This window comes from Lipophrys pholis, assembly GCF_963383615.2.
Source record: "Lipophrys pholis genome assembly, chromosome: 19".
NCBI classification, from domain to species: Eukaryota; Metazoa; Chordata; class Actinopteri; order Blenniiformes; family Blenniidae; genus Lipophrys; species Lipophrys pholis.
In genome coordinates this window covers 15,419,489-15,445,229 of record NC_137647.1, presented here as the reverse complement: position 1 = coordinate 15,445,229, position 25,741 = coordinate 15,419,489, and the positions used below count along the sequence as shown (strand labels likewise).

At 43.2% G+C, this 25,741-nt stretch overlaps 2 protein-coding genes across 4 annotated transcripts in view; both read left to right on the top strand.

Moving 5' to 3' along the window:
• The window catches only part of brd4 (bromodomain containing 4), a 28,644-nt gene extending 9,853 nt beyond the window's left edge, over window positions 1-18,791 (top strand). For 2 of the 3 annotated variants that reach the window (XM_080488394.1, XM_080488393.1), the window contains exons 2-19: window positions 8,240-8,618; window positions 10,223-10,360; window positions 10,455-10,590; window positions 10,673-11,013; window positions 11,180-11,563; window positions 11,650-11,778; window positions 12,059-12,289; window positions 12,383-12,615; window positions 12,771-13,102; window positions 13,193-13,288; window positions 13,367-13,753; window positions 13,999-14,889; window positions 15,005-15,111; window positions 15,202-15,352; window positions 15,454-15,587; window positions 15,677-15,882; window positions 16,418-16,760; window positions 17,233-18,791. In XM_080488394.1, coding sequence (XP_080344520.1) covers window positions 8,376-8,618; window positions 10,223-10,360; window positions 10,455-10,590; window positions 10,673-11,013; window positions 11,180-11,563; window positions 11,650-11,778; window positions 12,059-12,289; window positions 12,383-12,615; window positions 12,771-13,102; window positions 13,193-13,288; window positions 13,367-13,753; window positions 13,999-14,889; window positions 15,005-15,111; window positions 15,202-15,352; window positions 15,454-15,587; window positions 15,677-15,882; window positions 16,418-16,760; window positions 17,233-17,301 — 4,551 coding nt within the window. In that variant the 5' untranslated portion in view covers window positions 8,240-8,375 and the 3' untranslated portion in view covers window positions 17,302-18,791. The remainder of the gene's footprint in view (window positions 1-8,239; window positions 8,619-10,222; window positions 10,361-10,454; window positions 10,591-10,672; window positions 11,014-11,179; window positions 11,564-11,649; window positions 11,779-12,058; window positions 12,290-12,382; window positions 12,616-12,770; window positions 13,103-13,192; window positions 13,289-13,366; window positions 13,754-13,998; window positions 14,890-15,004; window positions 15,112-15,201; window positions 15,353-15,453; window positions 15,588-15,676; window positions 15,883-16,417; window positions 16,761-17,232) is intronic. The other variant, XM_080488392.1, reaches the window with a different exon arrangement.
• Window positions 18,792-21,224: 2,433 nt separating this feature from the next.
• lpar2a (lysophosphatidic acid receptor 2a) overlaps window positions 21,225-25,741 on the top strand; it is a 6,263-nt gene continuing 1,746 nt past the window's right edge. Inside the window, exons 1-4 of the mRNA XM_080488461.1 lie at window positions 21,225-21,421; window positions 21,874-22,626; window positions 23,076-23,338; window positions 23,646-23,898. Of these exons, the coding sequence (XP_080344587.1) occupies window positions 21,876-22,626; window positions 23,076-23,338; window positions 23,646-23,732 (1,101 nt within the window). The 5' untranslated portion in view covers window positions 21,225-21,421; window positions 21,874-21,875 and the 3' untranslated portion in view covers window positions 23,733-23,898. The remainder of the gene's footprint in view (window positions 21,422-21,873; window positions 22,627-23,075; window positions 23,339-23,645; window positions 23,899-25,741) is intronic.

The following is a 25,741-nucleotide window of genomic DNA, read 5'->3' as shown; positions in this document are numbered from 1 at the left end:
ATGTCTTAAGCATTGTGTTGAGAATTGTATTGTAATCTAGATTTCAGCCATAAGCCTACCTCCTGGTGAGAGATGGAGTTTTGGGGGAAGGGGAACTATTGAATAAGTGTGTGTGTGTGTGTGTGTGTGTGTGTGTGTGTGTGTGTGTGTGTGGGGGGGGGGGGGGGGGGGGGGGGGGCTGTAGTGGAAATGTCTCCTGATTCCTGGCAGCGTTTGGCTTTCTTATCCCCACCAGCTGGAGGTGTATCATGAAAGACCTGGCTTGATTTTGGCCTTTTCCTGTTATGGGCCTGACTCATGGTTAGTCTATTTGAGTCAGATTATGTATCCAAGCCCAGACTCATAAACTAAGTGCCTGTAATCAACTCTAGGGAAACTTCTTCAAGATCAGAATGTTTCAGTGAATTATTCGAACCAGCCCATGTTCTTGACAAATACAATTTCTGATCTAAAAAAAACCCCCATAGAACAGATGTAAACACAGACCAAGTTATATTTTTCCAGCTGCTGTTTACTGTCTTTTCAGGTCATTGGTGGTTACAAATAAATTGGTAACTGTCCAAAATTAGGTTTTGAAACCATAGTGAATTAAAATACAGTTCACCGGCCAAAACGTGTTACCATAGCAACACTGGTAACACTCATTTTGTCTTCCAAAGTAGACAAGTTGCACATCAAAATAGACAAGTAAAGAACAACTAAACCTGCCACGACTGTGTATTTTGATCAAAGATGTTGTCCTTACACAAGTGAATAAACAAATTCCAAGCCTACCTGTTCCCCAACAGAGCACCAGTTTGTGATGAGCAAACCAGATCTTATTCAGTTCCTTCGTATGTTAAAAGATCACATGATGGCAATGCCCCAGCAAACCAAAGCATTGTGGTGCTGTGGCATAATTTTTTTAATAGCTTGATCCGACTGAGGACATGGTGGTTACAGATGTCTCGGGGATATATGATAAGGACAGTGCTGACCAGATGCAGTGTCAAGCTTAATTTCCTTATTTGCTCATATTTTTACCATGTACTTCGACATATCTTGTTTTTCATTGTTATACATCCGCTTAATTTGTTGATATACGTTTTACTTCTAGGAGGTTAGTGAAGTTCATCTGTATTGACCTCTTTGGTATAAATCAGCAGAAGGTATCGTTTTTCAGAAATGTGAGATTGTAATTTTTTTCAACCTGCCAAAGCTCAGTGAACCCAAAATTCTGTTGAATTTGTTCAGTACCATCATCTTGTAAACAACCTAATTGGGAGGACAAACAGAATCATTCAAGATACTGTGACCCAAAGATATTATTTACCAAAACAGTAGCATTTGATGGGAGCTGCTCCCTGTAAGCAAACTGATGGTGGTTTCATGAAAGAGTGAACAGGCCAGTGGGTAATCGGGGAGTGGTGTTGTAGGCTTTGTCACTGTATCTCCATCAATTATTTACTTCTTTGCTTTCAGGCAAAACATGGGCCATCATTCTGACACTGAGTGAGGTCCTCAAGTGGAATCTGTAAGGCCTGAATTTTTGCTTGAAATCTACCCCCACCCCCATACATAAATGATTAATAGTTATACCTTCAAGAGGGAAGCAGGCGCCTTGCTGTTACGTTTTTTCTCCTCCTTTCATGTTGGACAGTCATTGTGAGGTTAGACATGGGGCCACCTTTCCTGATGTGAGACATACACCCCGCAACCCCGGTAACCAGAACCACTTCCGCCCCAAAAATAACATTCCACAGCAGTCTGCTGTGATGTATGTCCAGGTCAAGGGTCAACTGGTATTCCAGAGCTGGGCGCTATGCAGGCTATACAGCAGCAGGAAGTGAACCTCTTGATTGACCTGTGGTGGCACATTGGGGCAGTCAGTCATTAGGAGTGTGCTGTGTTATTGTATGATGACAAATATAATATTAAAAACGATCAGATAACAAAGCACTTACAGGCTAATTTTGTCAATCTGTATCACGACTCACTATTTAATATTGTTACCAGTCAGAATACATCAAACAAGAAGATCAAACCAAACCTCCGGATTGTTCAATTCAAAATGGATACTATAATATGAAGCACCAGGGTATTCCCAAATACGTCATTTACCTGTAGCATTTAGAAGTGACAAAACCAACTCAGCTTCTTTCTTTCTTTTTCTTTTTTGTTACGACAGCTGCCGTAAATAGAGGACGGTTTGCGACATGCTGTAAACAGCCATGTAACAACCTTACCATAGCAGCATCAGCAACACAGTGGATTGAATGTTAGCAGTGTAGAAATCTTTTATAATAGAAAATGACAACAGTCTTAACAGCTACTTGCAATAACCGTGTTTCAAGACGTGAAAGCATCAGAGCTTTGTAAAGTACCATCAATTTGATACAACTAAAAAGTAAACGTGTAACAGAGCATTTGGTCCGAGTCTAGTGCAGCTGTGAAAGCAATACTAAACTCCGGGCTGCACTAACTCGTGCTTTAATCACTACATATAACTATCTGCACAAAGGCAAAAAAAGATGTCCAGCCTGCCCTGAAACTATAGTGACGCATGTTTCTTTTATAGCTTTTCATGTAGCAGAGCATGTGCAAGAGGTCATCCAGGAGATGTTCCACTATAAACAAAGAAGAGCTTCTTGTCATTTTATATACTTTTAAAGCAGCGTTACAAGTTAATATGCAAAGGAAATGTAAGTATCAGAATTGCAAAGTGTTGGGATCAGACAATACTTGATGGGGAATGGATTGGGGACCCAAAAATTCTCAGGTTGTGCTTTGAGGAATTCTACAAGATGATCTGACAGGAAGCAAGGCACATTTCTTTTTTTTTCATGTCCTTGTGAAATTCAACGCTTACAAAAATCACTATCACCGTATGGCAATATGCAGCCACATAGTCAAAGAGAAATTTAGCAATGGGTGGCTCGCTTGTTTTGTGTTGTATACATTGTGATCATCAGTCATTACATAATAAAGTAGCGAAGTAAACATACATGTAAACTGAGCCAGTTAGCCTTGTATCATCATTAAGAATGTATCATTGGTAAAAGAAACTATTGATTCAGTTGAAATGTTGCAGGGTGATTGTGATGGGTAACTTGATAGTTAATGCCAGTCGCATATCTCATAGATTGTCTTACACCTTGATTATATGTATGTAACTTACTGATATTTGAATATTAACAGATTGTGTGCAGAATGACAAACCTAATGAGTTGGACGTGACCTTTCTTGTGTTGTGGTTATGTGAGAGGATACTGAGAAGTACCAGGTACCAACACTGATACTATTCGTACTACTACAGGATGAAATCATTGTGAAGTACTGCTTCATTAATTAGTTGAATTGCCTGTACTACAGAATATGTTGTTCTTTATTGCATTTTCTGTTATGGGAGATTTGATTATACTTGTCATTGTTATGGTGTTGTGTTTTCAATTGTCATAGTGTGTGTGTGTGTGTGTTGTAACTGGTAATAAGCTGTCGGAGGTTTAGCAACTGGCTTTTACAATAGATTTATGGAGGTCTGTCTGTCTCTGCCCCCTAGCACCCTTTATGACACCTGCAGGATTTTGTAGTACATGTAACACTTAATAACGTTTGTTTCTTGTTGGTCTCCTGCTGGCTCTGACTCACTCTCCTCCTTCCTTCCACTTCATGCCACTAAAGCTGGATCTCTGTACTTGTGGGCTTCTTAAACTACAACAAGGGCCCACGACATGAGTTTTCAGGAAGCAGCAACAACATATAATCTGTCTTTTTGTTTCTTTCTTCACCAACTAGGACCAGGTAGGTTTAAAAAAAGCATCAACGTCAGGATATGTAAATAGATAGAAAACTCATTTTAAAGCAACCAACCATTAGTTTTTTTTAACTTCACAACAGTGTTAAAGCACAAAAATAAACTAATACACAACTGCTTTTATAATTCTGGTTAAGACTAGTCCTCATGTTGACAATGACGCTTGTTATCACAGATTTTCCAAATATTTTACATAAATAGTGTTATTGTAGTTCAGCTATCACAACTTTTGGAATACCCTTATCAAAATTGTGCTACATGTTTCATAAATGTTCCTTATCGTTTTGCTTGCCAAGGATAAAAGTTTGACTTTGTGTTGCACGATTAGTTTTTTTAAGCTCAAAACAGTGCAAATGACAGTTATTTGTTTCCCACTCGATCATTCAATGGCCCGATGGCCTGAAGAACAGTTATCAACGACGAGGGGTCATTTGAAATAGATATGACTATGAAAGCTGTTAAAACACACAGATGGAGTCGTCTAGTGGAGGCTCTGAAAGAAAGGGTGTGAAACACCTGCTGTGGACAACTCTACAATCTAGTACAATAGCTGTTGTAAAACTGTCAGAGAGCTGTTAATTGTGCTCTTGGTGTTCCCTTGACAGCTTTTGTTGACAGTCCTTTGATTCCCTATTATCAATGTGAAATTCAACATGTATATACATTTACCTGAGTGGTTAAGTTAGAGCTAACTAAAGTAAAGAAAATCATGCATAAACTACAATTGCACTACTTTATATGTTTTTTGTACCAATGATCATGTGCTATAGACCCATATTGGGTATTTGTTTGGGTTCGAGTCAGCTGTAGTAACCTGGCTTCTTAATTTCTTGGCATTTGTGGCATTAACATGACAACCCTGAAGTTTTAAAGCATGCAGATATTATTTCCGGACACAAATAACATAAAACACAATGCAACATGTTCAAAGGGTTTTTTTGCAAGTCCTTCCTGGGCAGAATGCTTTTCCACTGTATTGCATCGCTGACCTTGCCTGATGAGCAGCAAATAACCAGCACTGAAGATTCCTGTGTGATTCTCAGGGATGATGTAGCCTACACACTCTTGTCTGTTTAGAGACCTACATTAATCAGTCAGGATCTTTTGTAACATCATTGAAAACACTATAACATATGAGCAATCTTTTTTAGATATGTGGGGAGATTAATACCATAACCAGTTTCTTCATACTTGCACTTTTTCTTTCAATTCCTGCCTCATAAAGTATGAGGTTCTTGGAGAATATTTGTGTCTTACAACAGTGGAATACATAGTTATTTTTCTGTCAAGATATCTCCTCAGTGGGTACTATGCTATTGGAATTGAAGAGAAACCACCTCAGCAGAATTTATTTATTTTGTAGTTTAGAATTTATTTTTGCTTTTACATCAAATAAAATTTCACTTTGTATTCATCAGAGCTTGTACTATGGACATAATGTGAATCGTTTTTGAATCTGCCATACATATCTGGCAAGGTTGAGAGTCAATAAGGTATACCTGACTAAATTAAAGATCTATAGGTAGGTTAGTTAAACTGTTCAAAAAATGTTGAATGAATGTTTTTATAAATGTTTTTGCAATAACCTGTTATTGAAATGGAAGTATGCCTTTACCCTGATGTACACTTTTGTACATTAGGGTATAAGCAAGAACTGCGCCTCCAGCCTGAAGAGTACTATCTTAATTATACGAGTTGTTTCTTTTTCATATGTGGTCAATCGACATATTAGCCAGTTAGTCAGATCCTCCACTGCCTTTTAGTGCCTTGGAAAGTCCAACGGAGTGATCATGTGGTGACCAAACTGGTTCCCTCTTCTCAGAAAGTGACTCATCAAGAATGTGATTAGTCATACGTCTATACAGTGTTGTGTGTTTACCTTTGACGGCCTTTTTGTAGGGTTTGATTTCACAGTATGAGACTGGCTGCATTTTATTTTTGTTTTTTGTTCTCTGAAATATTTCCGTTAGTTTATTTTTGGTCTACTATTTCTGGATATTTAGTCTTGCCTTTGTCTTAACATTTCTGTATTATTTAAATGCAGTGGAAGAGAACATTATGTAAGACTGAACACACAATTCTTGTTCACACATGGCATTAAAATGTGTAATGGGTGATTTGATCACAAGAAGTCCAAGTAATGGTACTGAAGATGCATTGTTCATCATCGCATGTCATTAGGGTCCGATAGCTTAAACCGCCTTTGAATACGACATATTTTTCAAGACTGTGGGCAAAATGTGTCCTGGACTGGAGAAAAACACAACCTACTCAACTGACGCAGAAGTCTGCGCTCACTCTCGCACTACTGCCATCGAATCAAACCACAAAATATACTTTACAAAAGGCACAATGGAATTCAGTGGGCCACACACAAAACAAACCATCTGTTTTCCATTTGGCCAGCCAGTTTTTTTTGTTTAGTTTTTTTTCTTTAGAAAGCACGTTTGGTCTTTGCAAAAGGTAACAAAGTACTAGTTTATTCGTACATCAAAGAGGAAATTGAGATTTGATCATGAGGTTACTAGTAAGACTCATGAGGATGCAATCTAGTATCATCTGGAAACTGAAATACTATGAGCTGTCCACTTGTGTCCACCTAAGATGGCTTGTATGACTCCCAGTGCCTCAGTACCCATTTTCCACCCATCTCTCCCACACAGAGTGGGGAAAAAAATAAATCAATTGCTTAGATGCAGCTGTGGCTTGGGTGGTAGAGCAGCTTGTTTTTCAAAGGCAGGGTTTGAGCCCTGATTTCCCCTGTCCTCATGTCAAAGTGTCCTTGAGCAAGTCACTGAAAACCAGGAGGATCAATTGTCTTGATTTTGGATTGAATTTCTACCCATTATATAATTAGAAATAGATTATAGAACATTATTTTATTCTAAATAATAATTTACCATCTGATGGTAAAAAAAAAATAAAAATGTTTTCAGAAAAAAACACTGATTGCAGTACTCACTAACATCCAACAAGCTCCTGAACAAGTCTAAATAAAATATTCAACAGTAGAAGTGAAGACATAACAGTGGTGAAGGTAAATGAAATGTGTGGGAAAACACAGTGAAAGCTTGGGGACCTAACACCACAGAACCAGATGTAGCCAGTAATCATCGGCTCCTTTATCACTGTGGTTGTCCTTTTCGTCCTCTAACTTAATGAAAATTGGGACAAAAAGACGATGCACCTCCTCAAGTCTTGGGCTCTGATAAAGGTTTTTTTTGTTTGTTTTTTTAGAGGAAATTGGCTAACTAGTTACTTGTGTTGAAGCATAGCTGTTGTGTTAACTTGCTTTCGACAGGAAACCCCTGAATAGTAACTACGCCAGTTTTTGTATTCAATAATTAAGATACTTGGCATTTGCATAATCACCCCCCCCCCCCCCCCCCCCCCCAAAAAAAATCAGAAAATAATAAAAAGTATCATGAATGTCTAATTTATGATTCTGTACGACATAGCTCAGTCTTGTGTTTTTCCCCCCAAAACTTTTACATTGCTCCACGCAGATTTTGGGGACATCATCTATCCATCCATCAGTATTATCTTTTATACCTACTTTATCTGAAGGGTTGGAAAAGTCAAAAAGCTTGCCCTGCTGGCGTTGGGTGATGGGTCGTGTTCATGTCTCTCAAAATTCTCAGTCATCAAGTCACGTTATACCTCACAAAGGCGTCCATCATCAAAGTTTCATACCTTGTAAAAACTGACATGGAATTTTTATTTGGGTGGGATGTCCTCTAAACTTTATGCAAGCTCAGATGTTTTTTATTGTCCATTGATCTTATATACATTCAATTCTGGGTCCCTGCAGTTGATACCAGCTGACAACGAGCCCAGGCAGAGTGCATCCTGGACCGGTCAGTCACAGGGCAAACACAGAAACAATTACTGACATTTACTGTGGGAGGAAACCGCAGCTGTAGTAAACACGCTCACGCACGTGCAAACTCCACACGGCAAAGCCCCCAACAACAACCCGGACTCACACCGAGGACTGTTTTGCTATGAGTCAAGAGTACTAACCCCTACATCACTGTGAGACTGTGGGTTTGCCATGTAGCATCTTTTGAAGTTGGGCTTTTTAAAACTTTTTCTTCCATCTTAAATGAAATATTTGTGTTATTCGTTTTCTGGGTTCTGTCCATGTTTTCCCCTGAACCATCAGTACACTACTACTTTGACCTTTTCTATTGAGTCACAAGTTTAGCTTTTTCCTTCAGTGTCACAAACTATAACTGCAACAGGGAGCATGTGGCTTCATGTCCTGTAGTGAGACATTGAATGTATACTGCGGCATGTTAGCGCTACCCTAATTTATTGAATTGAAATTAGCACAATGTGGGAAGATTAAAATTAAAGTATGCAATTGGAAATTATTCTAATAAAATATTGTAAAAACTACTTATAGCCTTTGCTTACAGGAGCATATGTTTTCTCTTTTCACAGAGAGTCCAGCGAAGAGTGCAATGGGATCAGTGGTGCTCTGTCAGTGGAGTCTGTGTCGGGGCCAAGACTGAACTGGTGTCCTGCCAACACCACTACCCCTGCCCCTGCTCCAGCTCCTGCTCCGGGGCCCGAGCACATGCCCTACCCTGTCAGAATGGGGGACGGCCTGGACACAGCGCAGATGTCGGGCAGCAGCAGCCAGGGGCAGGCCCAGCAAGCCGGCAATGTCCAAGCCCCAGAATACATCAATTCAAACCGGCCGAGGCGCCAGACCAATCAGCTGCAGTACCTGCTCAAGGTGGTGGTGAAAACCCTGTGGAAGCACCAGTTCGCCTGGCCGTTTCATGCACCGGTGGATGCAATCAAACTTAACCTGCCTGTAAGTACAAGCTCTGTTTGCATCTCCGGGTTTTCAGCTTGTACACAGTCTCGCTGTACAGTTACATCATCTTTTGTTATGATTTTAATGTACACAAATGGACAATGGTGTGCCACTTGTTTTCTCTATGACTGCTGTTTCACCTTTGGAAGGCTGGTAATAGTATGTGACCATGCATATTTTAAACAGAATTGACCAGTTCCTCTTTCATCAGCACCAGCAGCTTCTCACTGCAGAGGAAAACACACACACACACACATTTCACCTGTATACTCACTGAAATTACTCACTGAAAGGACTTTTTCTATAGACTCAAAAGGCCTATTTCTCTCAAATATTGTGCACAATTTTAAAAATCTAATCTGTGTTAGTACCACTTCTCTGCCAGGATAATCCATCCACCTCACTGGTGAGGCATATCAAGACTGCAGGATTATTGCACCGTTGTGCCTGAGGCTGGCCACTATTAAAGGACACTCTAAAATGTGCAGTTTTATCACACAGCACAATGCCAGAGATATTGCAAGTTTTGAGGAAGCGTGGGTTTGGCATACTAACTGCAGGAATGTTCACAAGAGCTGTTGCCCGTGAACTGAATGTTCATTTCTCAACCATAAGCTGTCTCCAAAGGCTTTTCTGAGAATTTGGCAGTACATCCAACTGACGTCCCTGCCGCAAACCACACCAGCCTAGAACCTCCACATCTAGCATCTTCCAGAATTTCTCTTTGTTGATGTCAATGTTTTGAATGGAGTGGCTCATGGTAGCGGTGGGGTTATGGTATAAGCAGGCGTATGTTATGGACAATGAACACAGGTGCATTTTAGTGATGATTTAAAATGCAGAGATACTGTGACGAGATCCTGAGGCCCATTGTTGTGCCATTCATCCACGACCATCACCTCATGTTGCAGCATGATAATGCACAGCCCCATGTTGAAGGATCTGGACACAATTATTAAAAGCTGAAAACATTCCAGTTCTTGCAAAGCCAGCATACTCTTCAGACATGCCATCCGTTGAGCATGTTTTGGATGCTCTGGACCACAGCAGCGTGTTCTAATTCCTGCCAATATCCAGTAACTTAGCACATTGAAGAGCAGTGGACCAACATTCCACAGGCCACAATCAACAACCTGATCAACTCTTTGCGAAGGAGACGTGTTGCACTGTGTGAGGCAAATAGTGGTCACACCAGATGCTGACTGGCTTTTCCCCCCAGACCCCACAAATACATTAAAACTGCGTATTTTAGAGTGTTCTTTAATTGTGGACAGCCTCAGGAACAACTGTGAAATAATCCTGCAGTCTCATCAGCATCTTGATATGCCACACTTGGGAGGTGGATATATTATCTCGGCAGAGGAGAAGCACTCACTAACTCGGATTAGATACATTTGTGAACAAAATTCGAGAGAAATGGGCCTTTTGTGTATTTAGAAAAAGTCGTAGGTCTTTCAGTTCAGCTCCTGAAAAATGGGAGCAAAAACAAAAGTGTTGCTTTGGTTTTTTTCAGTGTATGTATTACTGTCAATTATCATTGTGAAGATAAAAAAACATGTTAAACTTGAAAATGTACTAGTTCCTCTTTGCTATCATTTCAGGACTACTACTCAATAATCAAAACTCCAATGGACATGGGAACAATTAAGAAAAGACTTGAGAACAGTTACTACTGGAATGCCCAAGAATGTATCCAAGACTTCAATACGATGTTTACCAACTGCTACATATACAACAAGGTATTGCAAGTCTATTCTGGAGTCATAACTGCATTATGCCAAAGATATTTGATGAATTTCTCTTTGTACTAAGAGTGTTTGTCTCCCCCTGCAGCCTGGAGATGACATAGTCTTAATGGCCGAGGCTCTTGAGAAGGTTTTTCTCCAAAAGGTTACAGAAATGCCTCAGGAAGAAACTGAAATCGTTGTCATGACAGGAAAGGGACGTGGCCGCGGTCGGAGGGAAGGAGGTATGACATTATATCTGTCTGTACATCATCTGTGAGCTGGTTTCTGTGAGACAATATATTTATCCATTGTTTTCCTGCCAAGGTCTAAACTTGAAACCAGGAGCTTTTGTTGATTCGTCATCAACAACTCCTCAAACACGCGGTCTGTCAAACATCTCGGCATCGCCACAGACTCGAGGACCACCGCAGGGCCCACCTTCACTACCTCCCCAGCCTCTGATGCAGGCCCTGCCAACTCATGTGCCCCCAACGTTACCTAGCCACGCACCACCACTCGGAGCTCCTTACTCTATGGGCCAATCAGACTGCGCCCCCCAAGTTCCCATCATGACTTCTGTGCCTCCTCCTTCTCAGACCGCTCTCCCCCAAGCATCCATCCCAAGCACTGCCCCCATGCTGCAGACCTCTATAACCATGACCAAAGTGAGTATTCATAGCTTCAGGCAGTTGAGAACATGGTCGGCATGTTGAGTGGTGTCAGACAAGTACGGTTAAATCTGTATATCTCGAATCATTATTATTTTTTTATAATTTATTTTTGTCTTTTTCGTCCTATTTCTCTGCTCTTTTCATATTTTCGCCTATCCAGCAAAGAAAGAGCCAAAAAAGGAAAGCAGACACAACCACGCCCACAGCAAACGACCAACTGAGTGAGTCGTCGCCAGCAGAGTCAAAGTCCGGGAAGACGCTACCCAGGCGAGAGAGCACCCGGCCAACGAAACTGATGAAGAAAGAGACTCCCGACTCTCAGCATCACATAGGTTTGGGTCTGGGACTGAGCGGGACAAGCGGAAGTCTTAGCCCCAAACAACAGGATCAGTTGGGATACTGTGCTGGTCTGGTGAGGGACATGCTGTCCAAGAAACACGCCGGTTACGCCTGGCCATTCTATAAGCCGGTTGATGTAGACGCACTGGGACTGCACGATTATCACGATATAATTAAACATCCAATGGATCTCAGCACTGTAAAGGTGTGTTTAAAAAACAAACCCCAAAAAAATGATATTGACGACTGAATTATAGTATAGCAAGTAATTATTCTTAATTTGTTTGACAGGTAAAATTGGAAAACAGGCAATATCGGGAACCCCAGGAGTTTGCTGCTGACGTACGATTAATGTTTTCCAACTGCTACAAATACAATCCGCCAGACCATGAGGTGGTAGCAATGGCACGCAAGCTACAGGTACATGCATGTTATCACTGTTGGTTTAAAGATTTAGGAACAATATGCAATAAGTTAGGTAAATTAGAATCTTTATTTCTGGAGGAAATTGATTACTTTCTATTGTTGTGGTATTTTTGATATAAGAAAAATCAGATCAAGATGAATTTCATGCAAGATCTGCAGTACTTGTTGAAACTCAGATCAAGTCTATCACATCTTCTAAATACCGGTCTTCATTTTTGCCGTTTTATGTTGTTCTTGCAAATTCAATAATGTTTCTCTATTTTTTGTTTTAAAGGACGTCTTTGAGATGCGCTTTGCCAAGATGCCCGATGAGCCTGACAACAAACCTCTGGTGTCTGCCCCAACTCCGACACTTCATCATCCTGCCCCCGTCAAGCCTCAGCCCCCTTTGGCCCACATTGCCTCGTCGTCAGACAGCTCCAGTGACTCTTCCTCCGAGTCCGAGTCCTCCACAGATGACTCCGAAGAGGAGAGAGCCCACAGGCTGGCGGAGCTCCAGGAGCAGGTCAGTGATCAGTAAGGAGTTGAGCTGCTTTCAAAACTGTTGCCCAACGGTTAAAAACCTTTCGCTTAGAGCGCTTCTGTTCTTTTCATTTAGTTGAAGGCTGTACACGAGCAGCTGGCTGCCTTGTCCCAACCACAAGCCAGCAAACCAAAGAGAAAAGAGAAGGAAAAGAAAGAGAAGAAGAAGGATAAACATAAAAAGAAAGGAGGGATGCCCAGCCTTGTAGATGAGATCCAGGATGCTACACCTGTTCCACAGCTGTCCAAGAAGACTAAGAACAATTCCAATAACAACAAAGACCTTGTTGTTCAAAAGAAGAAACCCAGGTTGGTATTAAACTTTCCCTAGGCACGTTGCCTTTGTCATCAATCATTACTTTGAATTCTACAATAAATACAAAATAATCATCATAAATAATAGATAAAAACTAGTTGGTGAAGTATGGTGGTATTTGATTTATTGTTATGCATTGCTTTTCTAGTAAAAAGGAAATGATGAAAAGCAATCATCCTACAAACCTGCCGTCGGTTCCCAGTCTGGAAGATGAGCTGGGAGCCACTGGGTCGTCGGTTCTCGGCGAGAAGTGCAAACCTATGACGTATGAGGAGAAGAGACAGCTCAGTCTGGACATCAACAAGCTTCCTGGTGACAAGCTTGGTCGAGTCGTGCATATCATCCAGTCCAGAGAGCCCTCCCTAAAGAATTCAAACCCCGATGAGATTGAGATTGACTTTGAGACGCTAAAGCCTTCAACGCTGCGTGAGCTGGAGCGATACGTGTCTTCCTGCCTCCACAAGAGGAAAAAGGGTCCAGGTGAGCCGCTGTCCCAAGGCATGTCAAATTGCTATTGGTAGGCTCGTTTGATATTGTGCCACAAACACATTTATTACCTTGCTTTTGTAGTTGTGAAGACTGTGGAGTCCATGGCTACCTCCAAAAAGACTGGATCTTCTTCAGACAGCAGTGGTTCCAGCTCCGACAGCGAAGCTGAAATTACAGGTCAGTTAAGGCACATTTCTCTGTTCACATTCCCACAATCTGGATAACAACTACACATCTTGTTTTCTTCTTCTTTAGGAATAATAAAACAGCAGAAAAAGAAGAGCCAGTCTGCAAAAGAGATGAAGAAGACACATCCTCACGTTCAGACCGGCCCGGCTCAGACTGGGCTTCAGTCCCAGGCTGCGGCCGCTCAGTCCAACAGTCAGCTGAAGCAGCTGCCTCAGCCTCAGCCGTCTCCCGCAGGCTTCATGGCTCCCCCCGTCGCTCCTCTGGAATCTTCCCAGTTACTGGAGACTAGCTTCGAGTCCCTGCCACCGTTTGGCCAGCCTCTCATGCATCTGTCCCACCACACAGGCAACGCTTCCTCACCTGCACCTCCGCACCTCAATGCTCATTCTGCCGGGCCAGTGTCCCCAGAGACACACCCCTTCCTCAACCAGCATCCCGTCCTCCCATCTCCTGGTGAGTTGGTGTGCAGGTGCAACATTTTACGTGTCCAAACCAGTTCCATTTTATTGATTACATATTTGAGCCACATCTTTTGTTAGAATAGCAAATTAGATCAAATTGTTTGTAAGATTGGCCGTAACAAACCTCTGGCTGATACTTTGGGCCAGATCATATTGGTATGTTTCACTAGGAGACATAAAATGTCATATAACCTATGATAATAATTTAATGTTATCCATCTTCAATTTTCTCCTCAGCCTTGCATAGCTCCATGCCTCAGCAGCCTTCTCGGCCCAGCCACAAGGCGGCACCTCTTCATCCCAAGCTCCCTCAGCAACAACCAGCACCACCTCAGCAGCAGCCGCCGCCGCCACAGCAGCAGCCGGTTCTCCAGCCGCAGCCGCAGCAGCAGCCGCAGCCGCAGCCGCAGCAGCAGCAGCAGCAGCAGCCGCAGCAGCAGCCGGTTCTCCAGCAGCTCCAGCAGCTCCAACAGCTTCAGCAGCTTCAGCAGCTTCAGCCCCAGTCAGCTGCACCACCGCAGCACCAGCTCCCCTCTCAAATCCTCCACCCGCCTCAGCCACTGCATCAGCGACCCATGTCACCGCCAACGCTCACGCCACAAGGCTTGCTGTCTTCTCAGCCTCCCCAGATGCTGCTGGAAGATGACGAAGAGCCCGGTTCAACGACGCCTTTGAACCAAGTACAGTTATACCTCCAACAGTTCCAGCAGGCCCGCCAGCCCCAGCAGTCCATGCAGTCGCACCAGGCTCAGGCTCGTCTGCAGCAACAGCAGCCAGGACAGGCCTCCATCCTGCAAGCAGTTCAAGGACAACCTCAGCTTTCTCAGATCACGCTGCCGCCTCACCCGCTCCCTCTTCAGTCTCCGGCTCAGCCGGCCCCGCCCCATCAAGCTGTGCCCCAACAGATCGCCCTGCACCAAGCCAGACACATGCAGCACACTCAACAGCAGCCACAGCAGCTGAACTACCAACAGGGTCCTGGACTTTCTGCTCAGTCCCAAGTATCGCAACACAAGGTATCCATGTCCACCAACAAAGCACAGCAGATAATCCAGCAGCAGCAGCAGCAGCAGCAGCAGCCACAGCAGCCGTCTCCTCGCACGACCAAGGCTGACCATTATAATACAGGTAGTTCTCAGAATGAAGCTTTGCAAATGATAATTTTTCTGGAATAATTATTTTTGTTCCATCTGTATGAATAATCTGGTTTGTTTACTTTAATTCTCCTGTTTTCTCTCACTAGGCCACATGAGAGACAACCCGTCACCACTCATGATGCATTCCCCTCAACTCCCCCAGTATCCTCCTGTATCCCACCCGTCTCCACCTCACAACATGCAGCTCAAGAAGGTGACAAACCTGCACTGAAACATGAGAGAAGAGCGTTCACTCTCAGCCTGATGTAGTTTCTGACCTGGACTCCCTTCTCTTGCTCCACAGCAGCGGGCTCCTGTGAGCCAGGTGGCATTAAAGGAGGAGAAACTTCCTCCCTCACCTGTCATGAGAGGAGAGCCGTTCAATCCTGTAATGAGACCAGATCATCACAAACATTCTGAAAACAAGCCCTGTCAACCGGACCACATCCAGCAGAGTGAGAACTCCTCCATTTCTTGTTTTCCTCCGACTCCAGATGGTACAAGATAGTGACCATTATTGTGTGTTTCTGTGTGTGCGTGTGCTCTTGATGGGCAGATGTGAAGTCTATTGACAACTCGCGACCTGTCATCCGCTCTTCTGAGCCCAGCGGGCCGCCGCCGCCGTCTCTTCAAGACAAGGAGAAGTTCAAGCAGGAGTCCAAAGCTCCCGCTGCTCCCAAGAAGGTGCAGGTGGGTGTGCAAGCATCTTCCTTACTGTTCGTTAAATCTGTTTTATTCGAGAGAATGTTTTAACTCGTGTCTTTGCATGACATTTCCAGGATGTGAAACTGAAGAATATGGGCTCGTGGGCCAGCCTTGCACAAAAGTCCACCTCGGCCCCGCTCTCCGCCGTGAAGTCCTCCAGTGACAGTTTCGAGCAGTTTCGCCGTGCTGCCCGGGAGAAAGAGGAGCGGGAGAAGGCCCTGAAGGCCCAGGCGGAGCAGGCGGAGAAGGACAGGCTACGCAGAGAGCAGGACAAACTGCGGTAAGACGCTACTTAACAAAAGGAGAGTGGTACGAAGCGTGAGACACAAACTCATCACTGTGGAGGGAATTCTGTTTGAAAAACTTAAGTCCAAACATACACCAACAATAAAACGTAAACTGGTTGTTGGATGGACGTCTCTGTAATATACTTTAATATTAAAGAAAAGGATGGCAGCAATGTTTCCCTCGTGTAGAAGCACCTTTTATAGAGAGAAGAATACGCTGTTGTTTCAACTGTGTTGGCTGATGGAAACCTGTCGGTCTGAAGTGCCCTCTAGTGGCAATGTTGTGTAACCACAACAACCAGGGCCAATTTAATTGAAGGTACTGAAATGAAAGATTTCTTGCCCGTTACAGTTACCGCTTCATTTGGCTTGAACACCTCGGTAGAGAACTGCATGTTTTGTATTGGTTTGTTGTGTTTCTGGCATCACATTTCTGTACGGTAGTTCAGCCATTTTTAGCTCGGGCGCAGCTGTGAACCACTTTCAGCAAACCCGCCGCTTCAGTTCACCTGCTATGAATCATTCCAGAGGTCGGGATGAGGACGACATCATGGAGCCTCCCAGGAGGGTTCACGAGGAGCCGCGCAGGCGTCTGGAGCAGCAGCAGCAGCAGCAGCAGCAGCAGCAGCAACAGCAGCAGCAGCAGCAGCAGCAACAACAACAACAACAACAACAACAACAACAACAACAGCAGCAGCACATCCCAGCTCCCTCACAACCGCAGCAGCAGGCGCAGCAGGAGTCCCAGCCGGCTGTCATCCAGCTGCCGCCTCAACCCCCCACCCCGCCTCAGCCCGCCACACAAAACCCACTCGACCAACAGAGGGAGCTCGCACGACGCCGGGAGCAGGAGAGGAGGCGGCGAGAAGCGGTGAGACGATTGCAGATGTTTGTACACATGTTCCGATCACTCGGGGCATCTTGTCTCGACGGAATCATCTGTGGTTCTGCACACATTCTAATTTCCTTTATTTATGAATAGTTCACCTTAATGACCATTGCTGTAAGTGTCAACACATCAGTTTTTATCTGTAACGCCTCTCTTTAAGCAGTGACGGTGAAATCAGAAGGAGAAGCTAAAGAAAAGCAGAAACAGTGTTGATAAAGCATAATCCACGATAACTCTGAAACATGGAACGCACACAAGATGACAGGAACAATGAAAGAATAGAATGACTAGTATTTAAAATTTGAATCATCATAAAGCATAGAAGCGAATGCTCAGCAAGTAAAATACATTAAAGCTTTCATATTAAAATCAGATCGACATGAAACTGAAGCCGTCTGAGCTGTGAGTTCTATAAACGTTCAAAAAATCCTGAGCTGTCGTTTTCTCTCCTCAGATGGCAGCAACTATAGACATGAATTTCCAAAGTGACTTAATGGCGATCTTCGAGGAGAACCTGTTTTGAGGAGAGGAGCAACCGAAACGGAACTGCAAAAAAAACAGAAAAAAAACCCACAAAAAAAGATGGTTGGTAAAAACTTCCTCCAGCGTGAGACCACGCCCACATCGGTTCACGCGGAGACTCTGGACCGGCGTCCACAGCTGGCTCCGCCCTCCGGGGGGCCGAACACACACGACACTGAGTTGTTTTTGGACGTCATTTCCTGGAGATTTTGACCCGATATCTGGCCAGAGGAGACACAGTTGCCTTCGTCACACTTGACTCTCACGGTGTGTGGGCACACAGAAACCTGCACGAGTGGAGACCTCCCAGTGTGTGTGTGTGTGTGTGTGTGTGTGTGTGCGCGTGTGGGGAATGCTCTGATAACATACTGACGGACTGCGCAGCGGCATTTTGAAACTGCCACATGTCCAAGAAGACTGATCTTTATATGTTCTGTTCTATTTGTTGTAAGTGAAGACATGATCGTGGTTGGGTGGGGAGGGTTAAAGTGGGAGGGGGAGGGAGGGGGGGGCACGTCCATACTGTAAATCGTGTATATTTCTCAGCAGAGAAGGTACAGTTTGCCTTACACCTCTTTCCTAAACAAACCATGATGCTCTGTGGCCTGCACACAAAAAAAAACTAAACAAAATAAACAGGACTGGGAGCAGTGCAGAGCTTTTTTTCATCATCTAGTATCTACTGTAAAGAAGTATTTTCTTATATTACAATAACTGTTTTTGGGTTTTTTTTTATGATTTTTTTTTTTTTTTTTTTTTCTGTCCTCTTTAGGTCTAAACAGTCTTCACACACCAACACACTCCGCCAGCTACATCTATGCCAAACAACCTGATATCTTTTATGTTGAACTGTCCTCAGACCTGGTCGGTAGCTCGGCGGGAAACCAACCTGAATATATGCATCATCATAGCAGCTCCGGTGGTTTTCAGAGCTTCAGTTGGAGTATGATTTCACTACAAACGTCGCATCATGATTAGTATTAGAACTTTGAGTCACTGGCCGGTGGACAGCCGTCGCACTACTGAGTCAGTCGAGGCCCTCGCCGCTCCCTCCGCACACTGAAGGGGGGGGGGGTCGGGGGAGGAGAACGACGGCTCGCCACCTTTCTGTAGCTCTTACTTGAATGGAGTTGGGGAGGACGGCTGACGGGGCCGGAAAGTATTTCAGTCTCTACCGCGGGCACAGAGCGATAAAGGAAAAGACAGAAGCAGCCTACCGAAGTGGAAATGGAAAACAGTTTTGATCTATCTTTTTTCTTGTTTGATAAATAGTGGATGTGAGTTCTAATTCTGTTGTCCGAGTGGAGCCGGGCTGAAATCTGAGCGCCTCTCTGCTCGTCACTTATGGTGTTTTTCTCCAGTGCCTGTATCGTATTGCAATTCTCGTTGGCTTATATTACACTCTGAGGGGCTTGGACAAGAGTGGGAGGTGTAATATTTGAACAGGGAGGGACTTTTTTTTTTCTTTTTTTTTGGAAAGAGTTTGTGTTTAAAGAAAAAAAAACTCATAATAATGAAAAAAAAAAAAAAAAAGAAACAGCAGCGTTTTATATTTTACCCGTCGTCAATATTCGGGTTTTGAATTTAGTTTTAGCTGGACTTCTGAGTGTACACACCTGACAAGGACTTTCTCATTATGTTCAATCATCAGAGTTTAGGTAGACATCGAGTCTTTGAGTGTGACTGTGTACATTTGTATGGCTGCGTGTGACTGCGTGTTTTTGTTTTGTTTTTTACGTGGTGCAGGGAGACACGTTCCCTGATGTAGATACACGTTCTATTGATGAGAGAATAAAAAGACAAGCTTCAGGAGAACTTGTTTCTGTGCTTAAGTCACCTTTTTTCTAATTTCTATGAAGTCCAACCTATATGAATATATAATTTTATTACTAGACTGATTTTTGAAAGGACAGAAAATAAAAGAAACCTTCATTCCTTTTCAGCATTTGTTTTTCTTTTTGTTTGTTTTTTTTGCTCTTTCACACAATAACTGTCGGACATAACGTGCCATGAGTTCAACAGAGAATGTGCTGACCCGCAGCTCAGCCCAGAGTTTGCTTTATTCAGGTATTTTATTTTGTGTTACATTTGTTCTGTTTTTGGGCGTATTTCTTTTTTTTGGGGGGGGGGGGGCTTTTCCTCGATTATTATTTGGTATGTGAGTGGTCTATCGAGGTCCCTGATTAAGTCTGTTATGATCATCGAATAAACTCATCTCTTTTATAGAAAATAAAAAAAATAAACAAAACCGCTGTTCTGTTTTTTTTTAACACATTCTAAAAATGTGTGCAGTTTTCATTAACATCCTAGTCTATATGTTATCCTAGTCTATTTTGTTATTTTTAAGTGAGATGGTGTCTGACAAAGGATGACAATTTACTATTTTGTGAAATAGTTGCATAAGAAAAACAAGCTTTTATTAAGTTTACTGTATTTACATGACAAAATGTAGCTTTTCTTAATATGTCTGAATGAACAATGTTAACCTGAGCAGTTAATTATAATCTAAAACATTTCATTCAAGATACATTGTCGGTTCAAAAAATTATAACTTCTTCAACCTTATCGCTGAAATTCAGAAAAACAAATTTTCTAGAGGGGAAATAAAAACCCTCCGTTTCAGGCGAGTGCCGCCTGCTTACAATGGTCTGTACTGCCCTCTTGTGGACATCAGGAAGACTTGCAGTTCACTGAAAATATCAAATCAGGGTGCACGCTTTTTAACCAATACCTCCTATGAAAGATAAAACAATGTCATAAAACGTTCAAATATATACAACAACCCCACCAATTAGAGTATTTTTTTTATAATTTGCAGTAAAAGAAAAAGTCTGGCGTGAATACGATCTGTTTACAAGCGGATACGAGGCGATCTCGTCCAGAGAACCTGACTCAAACTCATAACAAGTGTCTTTACTGCCCTCTTGTGGCTACTTTTCAGTAATGCAACATTTCAATTCCTGTATTTGACCACTGGAGGGCGAACCTCATGTTCAGCCTCACCTTGTTCAGGCGTCGGTACTTCTTTTATTTTGCTGTCACTCACACTGTTTGTGATGCAGTTTGATTGTGGCCGTTCACTGACTAAAAAGTATCTCCGGGACATGTCGGTATTCTTAAGCATATTGTTTCGCAGTATAATTCAGAATTTAAACAGCAACCATCCATATTACTGATACAAAAGAAAAATGTGATTGCTGCAGTTCCCCAAAATGACCACGTGGAGGCAGTAAATGCTGATTAATCTGTGTGAGCAACGCAGACGCTTGAAACAAAACAATTACAATAGATGTATTAAAACGAACATTAAAAAAACCCAGCGTGGTTATCTCCTCTGTAGAAGTAGATTATAATCGCTCTCGCAGTAAAATGTTTTTTGTGTTCGGAAGATTTAAGCCCACATTATATGCAAATGTATCGCTGCATAACTATATAAACTGAGAATACTTGAAAGCAGGGTAATACCCCTGTAAAAAAATACAACAAGCAGATGATTACAATGTAAATTTTACGCAGTTTGGCAGAAAATGTAAATGTAATATATTTTCCAAAAACGTAAAGACGCACGGGAAATTAAATGAAATGAAAAAAATACGTCATCCATATATTGGTGGAGGGATTTTTGTTGGGGGGGATTTCCGGCAGTTTGTGGTTGCAGCGCAACTACCTACCTTCTTTGGGGGGGGGTTCCCGGCGGTCCATTAATGCAGCACCCCGACCTACCTGTATTTTCCCCTGTGGCCCATGAAGGCAGCACGGCGACCTGTCTGTATTGTTCCCTGCGGTCCGTGAAGGCAGCACGGCGACCTGTCTGTATTTTTGCCTGCGGTCCGTGAAGGCAGCACGGCGACCTGTCTGTATTTTCTCCTGCGGTCCCTGAAGGCAGCACGGCGACCTGTGAGCGGCAGCTGATCTGAGTGAGAGTGATTCACATTCAGGTTCAGTTTCAGCGCCACATGGACGTAGAGCGGTGAAAACAACACAGGACGGAACGACACTTCACACGGCAGCAACGGAACACTCTTTCACCTCGGACATGTCTGGATAGAGGACATTCTGAAGACGGCAGTAGGGTTGTTTTTTTTATTCAAAGTACAAAAACGAGTTTCGGCGATGACACAGTGAGTCTCATTCTGATTAGAATGTGTTAAATGTCATAGCACGAGGCTGTCTCATGATATGTCCTTTGTTAAAACTACCTTTTACAGTATAAACACAAACGTGAACCTTTTGGTTTGGAACTGTCTGGTAAAAGCAAGAAATGTCAAAACATAATTTCCTGTTTTTAATGTTTAAAAACGGTAAATATTCCTTACAGTTGCGTCACTTGTGACACTGAACATTTGTGAGTTTGCCTGATCTCACTGACAACAGCAGTACTGAATGTGCTCAGTGTTCCTAAACAACGGATAAACGTCCCACCAAAAACAAAGTACAGTGCTGCTCTCTGCAGATATTGTCTGAATCTGTCACATTTAAGAGTAGAGGAAGAACTGAATGAACGATGCTTCACTGATCAAATACAGTACTGTGTGCTTTCTTCTTGTCAGTTCAATGTTGTTTTTTCCTCCAGTTATGGCCACTGAGAGCAGTGTGTCCAATACCTGCAACTCCACCAACGATGTCCTCTTCTTTTACAACCTGGTGGGGAAGAGGGTCAATTCAGAATGGACAGCACGGGACGTTGTGGTCATCGGCCTGGGCTTGACGGTGTGCGTTATCGTCGTCCTGGCCAACCTAATGGTGATGGCCGCCATCTACATGAACCGCCGCTTCCACTTCCCCATCTATTACCTCCTGGGCAACATGGCAGCAGCAGACCTGTTTGCAGGCATCGCCTACGCCAACCTGATGCTGAACACCGGCCCCTGGACCAGAATGCTGACCAAGGAGCAGTGGTACATCCGTGGAGCTTTGATCGACATCAGCCTCACGGCCTCTGTGGCAAACCTCCTGGCCGTGGCCGTGGAGCGCCACCAGACCATCGTCACCATGCAGCTGCACAGCAACATGACCAAGCGGCGCGTGCTGCTGCTGATCGTCTGCATCTGGGCCACGGCCATCCTCATGGGCCTGGTGCCCTCCACCTTCTGGAACTGCGAGTGCGACCTGGCCGACTGCTCCACCGTGGCTCCCCTCTACAGCCGCCGCTTCCTTATCTTCTGGGCAGTTCTCAACCTGCTGACTTTCTTTGTTATGCTGGCCATATACACTCGTATCTTCATCTATGTGAAATACCAGAGCCAGTACACGTCTCGGCACACCTCGGAGATACGGCACAGCCAAACAGTCGTCAACCTGATGAAGACGATCTCGATGGTTCTGGGTGAGAAAGTGTTTGTTTACAGAACAAAAAAAGAAAGTGGCTGGAAATTATTTGTGGGGTCAAAGGTGAAGTTTGTTTAGTTTGGTTATAGATTAACCAGGACGTTTTGATAAAGAGACATCCTGGTGTTTACTGTTTACTGTGGATGAAATATGAGAACAAGGTTGCGAGTGATATTTCACTTCGCTGCTTCCTGTGACGTGTTTTTCTAGTTTGAAGGCGTCCGTAGGGCTGGAGAGTTACTGTCCCTCCCCAAACTAGTTCTGCAGCTTTGCTCTTGTTTGTTAAAGATTATATTCTGCAGAAAGGCTGTTTTGGAATTTATGAAAAGTATAAATTGCAATTGTTTTGATGACAATCTCCTGTAAGGTACAAGTATGACTTAACAGTGCTTTTTTTTTTTTTTTTTTTGCACTTTGAATCTGATTCAGATTTCTTTGTCCCTGCAGGAGCTTTTGTAATCTGCTGGACGCCCGGTCTCGTGACTCTCCTGCTGGATGGACTGTTGGGTAAAGACAGCCACGCCAACAGCTACGAGAAGTACTGCCTGGTGGTCGCCGAGTGCAACTCCCTGGTCAACCCCGTCATCTACTCCCTGCGGGACGACGAGATGCGGAAGACGTTCCAGTGGATCCTGTGCTGCCTGTGTCGGAGGAGAGCCTGTCGGCAGAAGGAGCCTTCGGCTGTGGAGATCGACTCTCCGCGATCAGAGGTGCTCTGAGGTTCTGCTTGGAATCGAAGAACAGTACCTCTAAACTTTTAGAACCGCGCAGCATGTAGAAACAGACCGTCAGTACCGTTGTTGCTTATCACACATCTCGTTAGTCACGCAGGATTCTCTTCCATTGTCGAGGCTCATCTCTGAATAGAATCTCATGAGATATATCAAGTAGATTTTTTTCTCGTGGGAAAACTGAAAGGGCTCAACAATTATATTTCTCGTCAGCGTTGAAGAATCTGGTTGTTAAAACTGCTAATTTAATTGTGACGCTTTAATGATAAGTTTGTTTTGTGTCCAGGAAACTCTTGGCTGTGTCCCAAAGACGGAAGACCAGGCCTTGTGTAAAGCTCAAGGCAACAACAGCTGGACCGTCGCTGCACTCTGACCACACAACAGAACCAGCAACGTCCAAGAAGGAAATCGTGCTCGACTCAGCTCGCTGTTCTGCAGAGCCGTCTTATCTGTTTGCTTTTTTTTTTGGACCTGAATTAAAACGTCTATAAAGGATTATTTTTTTATATCAACATGGAAACACTTTCCTTCTTTTCCAGGTCGGTTTCTTCTCTCAACAGATTCACATATTAATCATCAGATTGGTGCAATCTCTCCTTTTATTACATTTGACTATCACAAGAGCATTTGTGACAAATTATAAAATGAAACACTTCTAAAATCTGAAATCAAATACTGGAAGAAAAAAAAAATCACACTAAATCATTTTTTATTAATTTTTCTAATAAGAACACTACAATTTTTCATATTCTTCCTTTTTGTTTTACTCTTTCTAGAACAATTCTAAAGTTGAGGTATAAAAGGAGTTCATACAGACTCACAAGTCTGAAAACAGTGGGGGTTATATACAAGAGAAATGGAAAGACAGAGGTAGAGAGAGGGGTAAATACAAGGGAAAGAAGGGAGATACAAATACTCTAATAAAAAGAAAGGTCAAACAGGTTTAAGAAGCCATTTGGTGCTGTGGAAGTCATTTAGTCACTCATAGCATCCAAACAATATTTAAACTTCCGCATTTCGGAATTGTAGCAAGATTACAGGTTCCACACAGGGCCGACAGCTCTCTATTCACTCTGGGATGATTTATCTGCACTCTTCAGGGGAGTGACGCGCTGTGACTGAAGCAAATGAGAAACTCTGGCCGTCTCCTCAGCGATTTACTTATCAAAAATTAACAAACTCCTCTGCTAGTATGCAAATACACTGTTTGCATATTCTCCCGACGTTGCTGCATAAATGTCAATTAGCAGTAATTTGATGTAACAAATGTGGAAGCTGTGGCGTGTTGATATACCTCGAGTTCCCGAAGAAATAACCAGCGGGTCCGCGTTGCTGCGTCGACTTGTCTTCGGGGTCCGGATGCGCGCCGCTCGCGCATTAAGTGAAGGTTTGCATTTGGTCATTGGTGGGAAACGATGGGGACAAAGTGACTGTATAACTGAGGCGGTGCGTGAATCCATATGGGAAAACGCACCGAAACTAAAAGGCGGTAATGTCCGTGGGAGAACACCAGTCCATCGTTATCTTTCCACAGCACCAAGCGCTACGTCCGTAAACCCTACATTGCAACCCAGGTTATGTAACAAAAGACCTAAATAATATTCAAAAAGGTATACAGAGTTATTGTGAATCCTGTGAAACAAAAGCCAAAAAATAAAAACTGGCATTTCAACCAAACATCAAAATTTATAAAAGGAAAAAAAGAAAAGAAAAGAAAAGAAAAATACTGAAGCATTACACAAACTGTACAGTGACATCCATTACAACAGGTAGAAAAGGAAGGGGGCATGATAATTTGGTGTGGCAATAACATTTTTCATAAGATACAGTCGTATGAACTGCAATGAGTAACAAAAGCAATTAAATGTGGGATATCATGTGTGACCAGTGTTCAAGCTCAAAGTTTGTTCTGTAACATCTTGAAACAAAGTCATGACCGACACTGAACTCGTAATAAGGCTTCACCTTACTATCAAAGTGTAGAATGTAGAAAATACTTCCAAAGAATGAAAATCCCCCCCCCAAAAAATGTTGCAGGTTTGTCTTTAACGCGAGTTTTACCACGCCCAGTGCTGCCTCTTTTTTTGGTAACAGAGGAGAGAAAGAAGCCCTTGCCCAATTGGCCATAGCACAAAAAAAAAAAGAAAAAGAAAAGGAAAGATATCTGTGGCTTAACCAGAAGATAATAAGGATGTGTAAAGGGAGGAGCATGCCTTCGATGCTCACAATCAAATTACAAGTGGAAAATGACAGTCCTCACGCCACCCACCCACAACAAATGCCACCCGACCTCAAAGAAAAAAGAAAAATCGACTTGAGGCATGACGACACCACACAGAGCGACACAGATACAAATATAATTCCCTCCTCTCCTCAAACTGA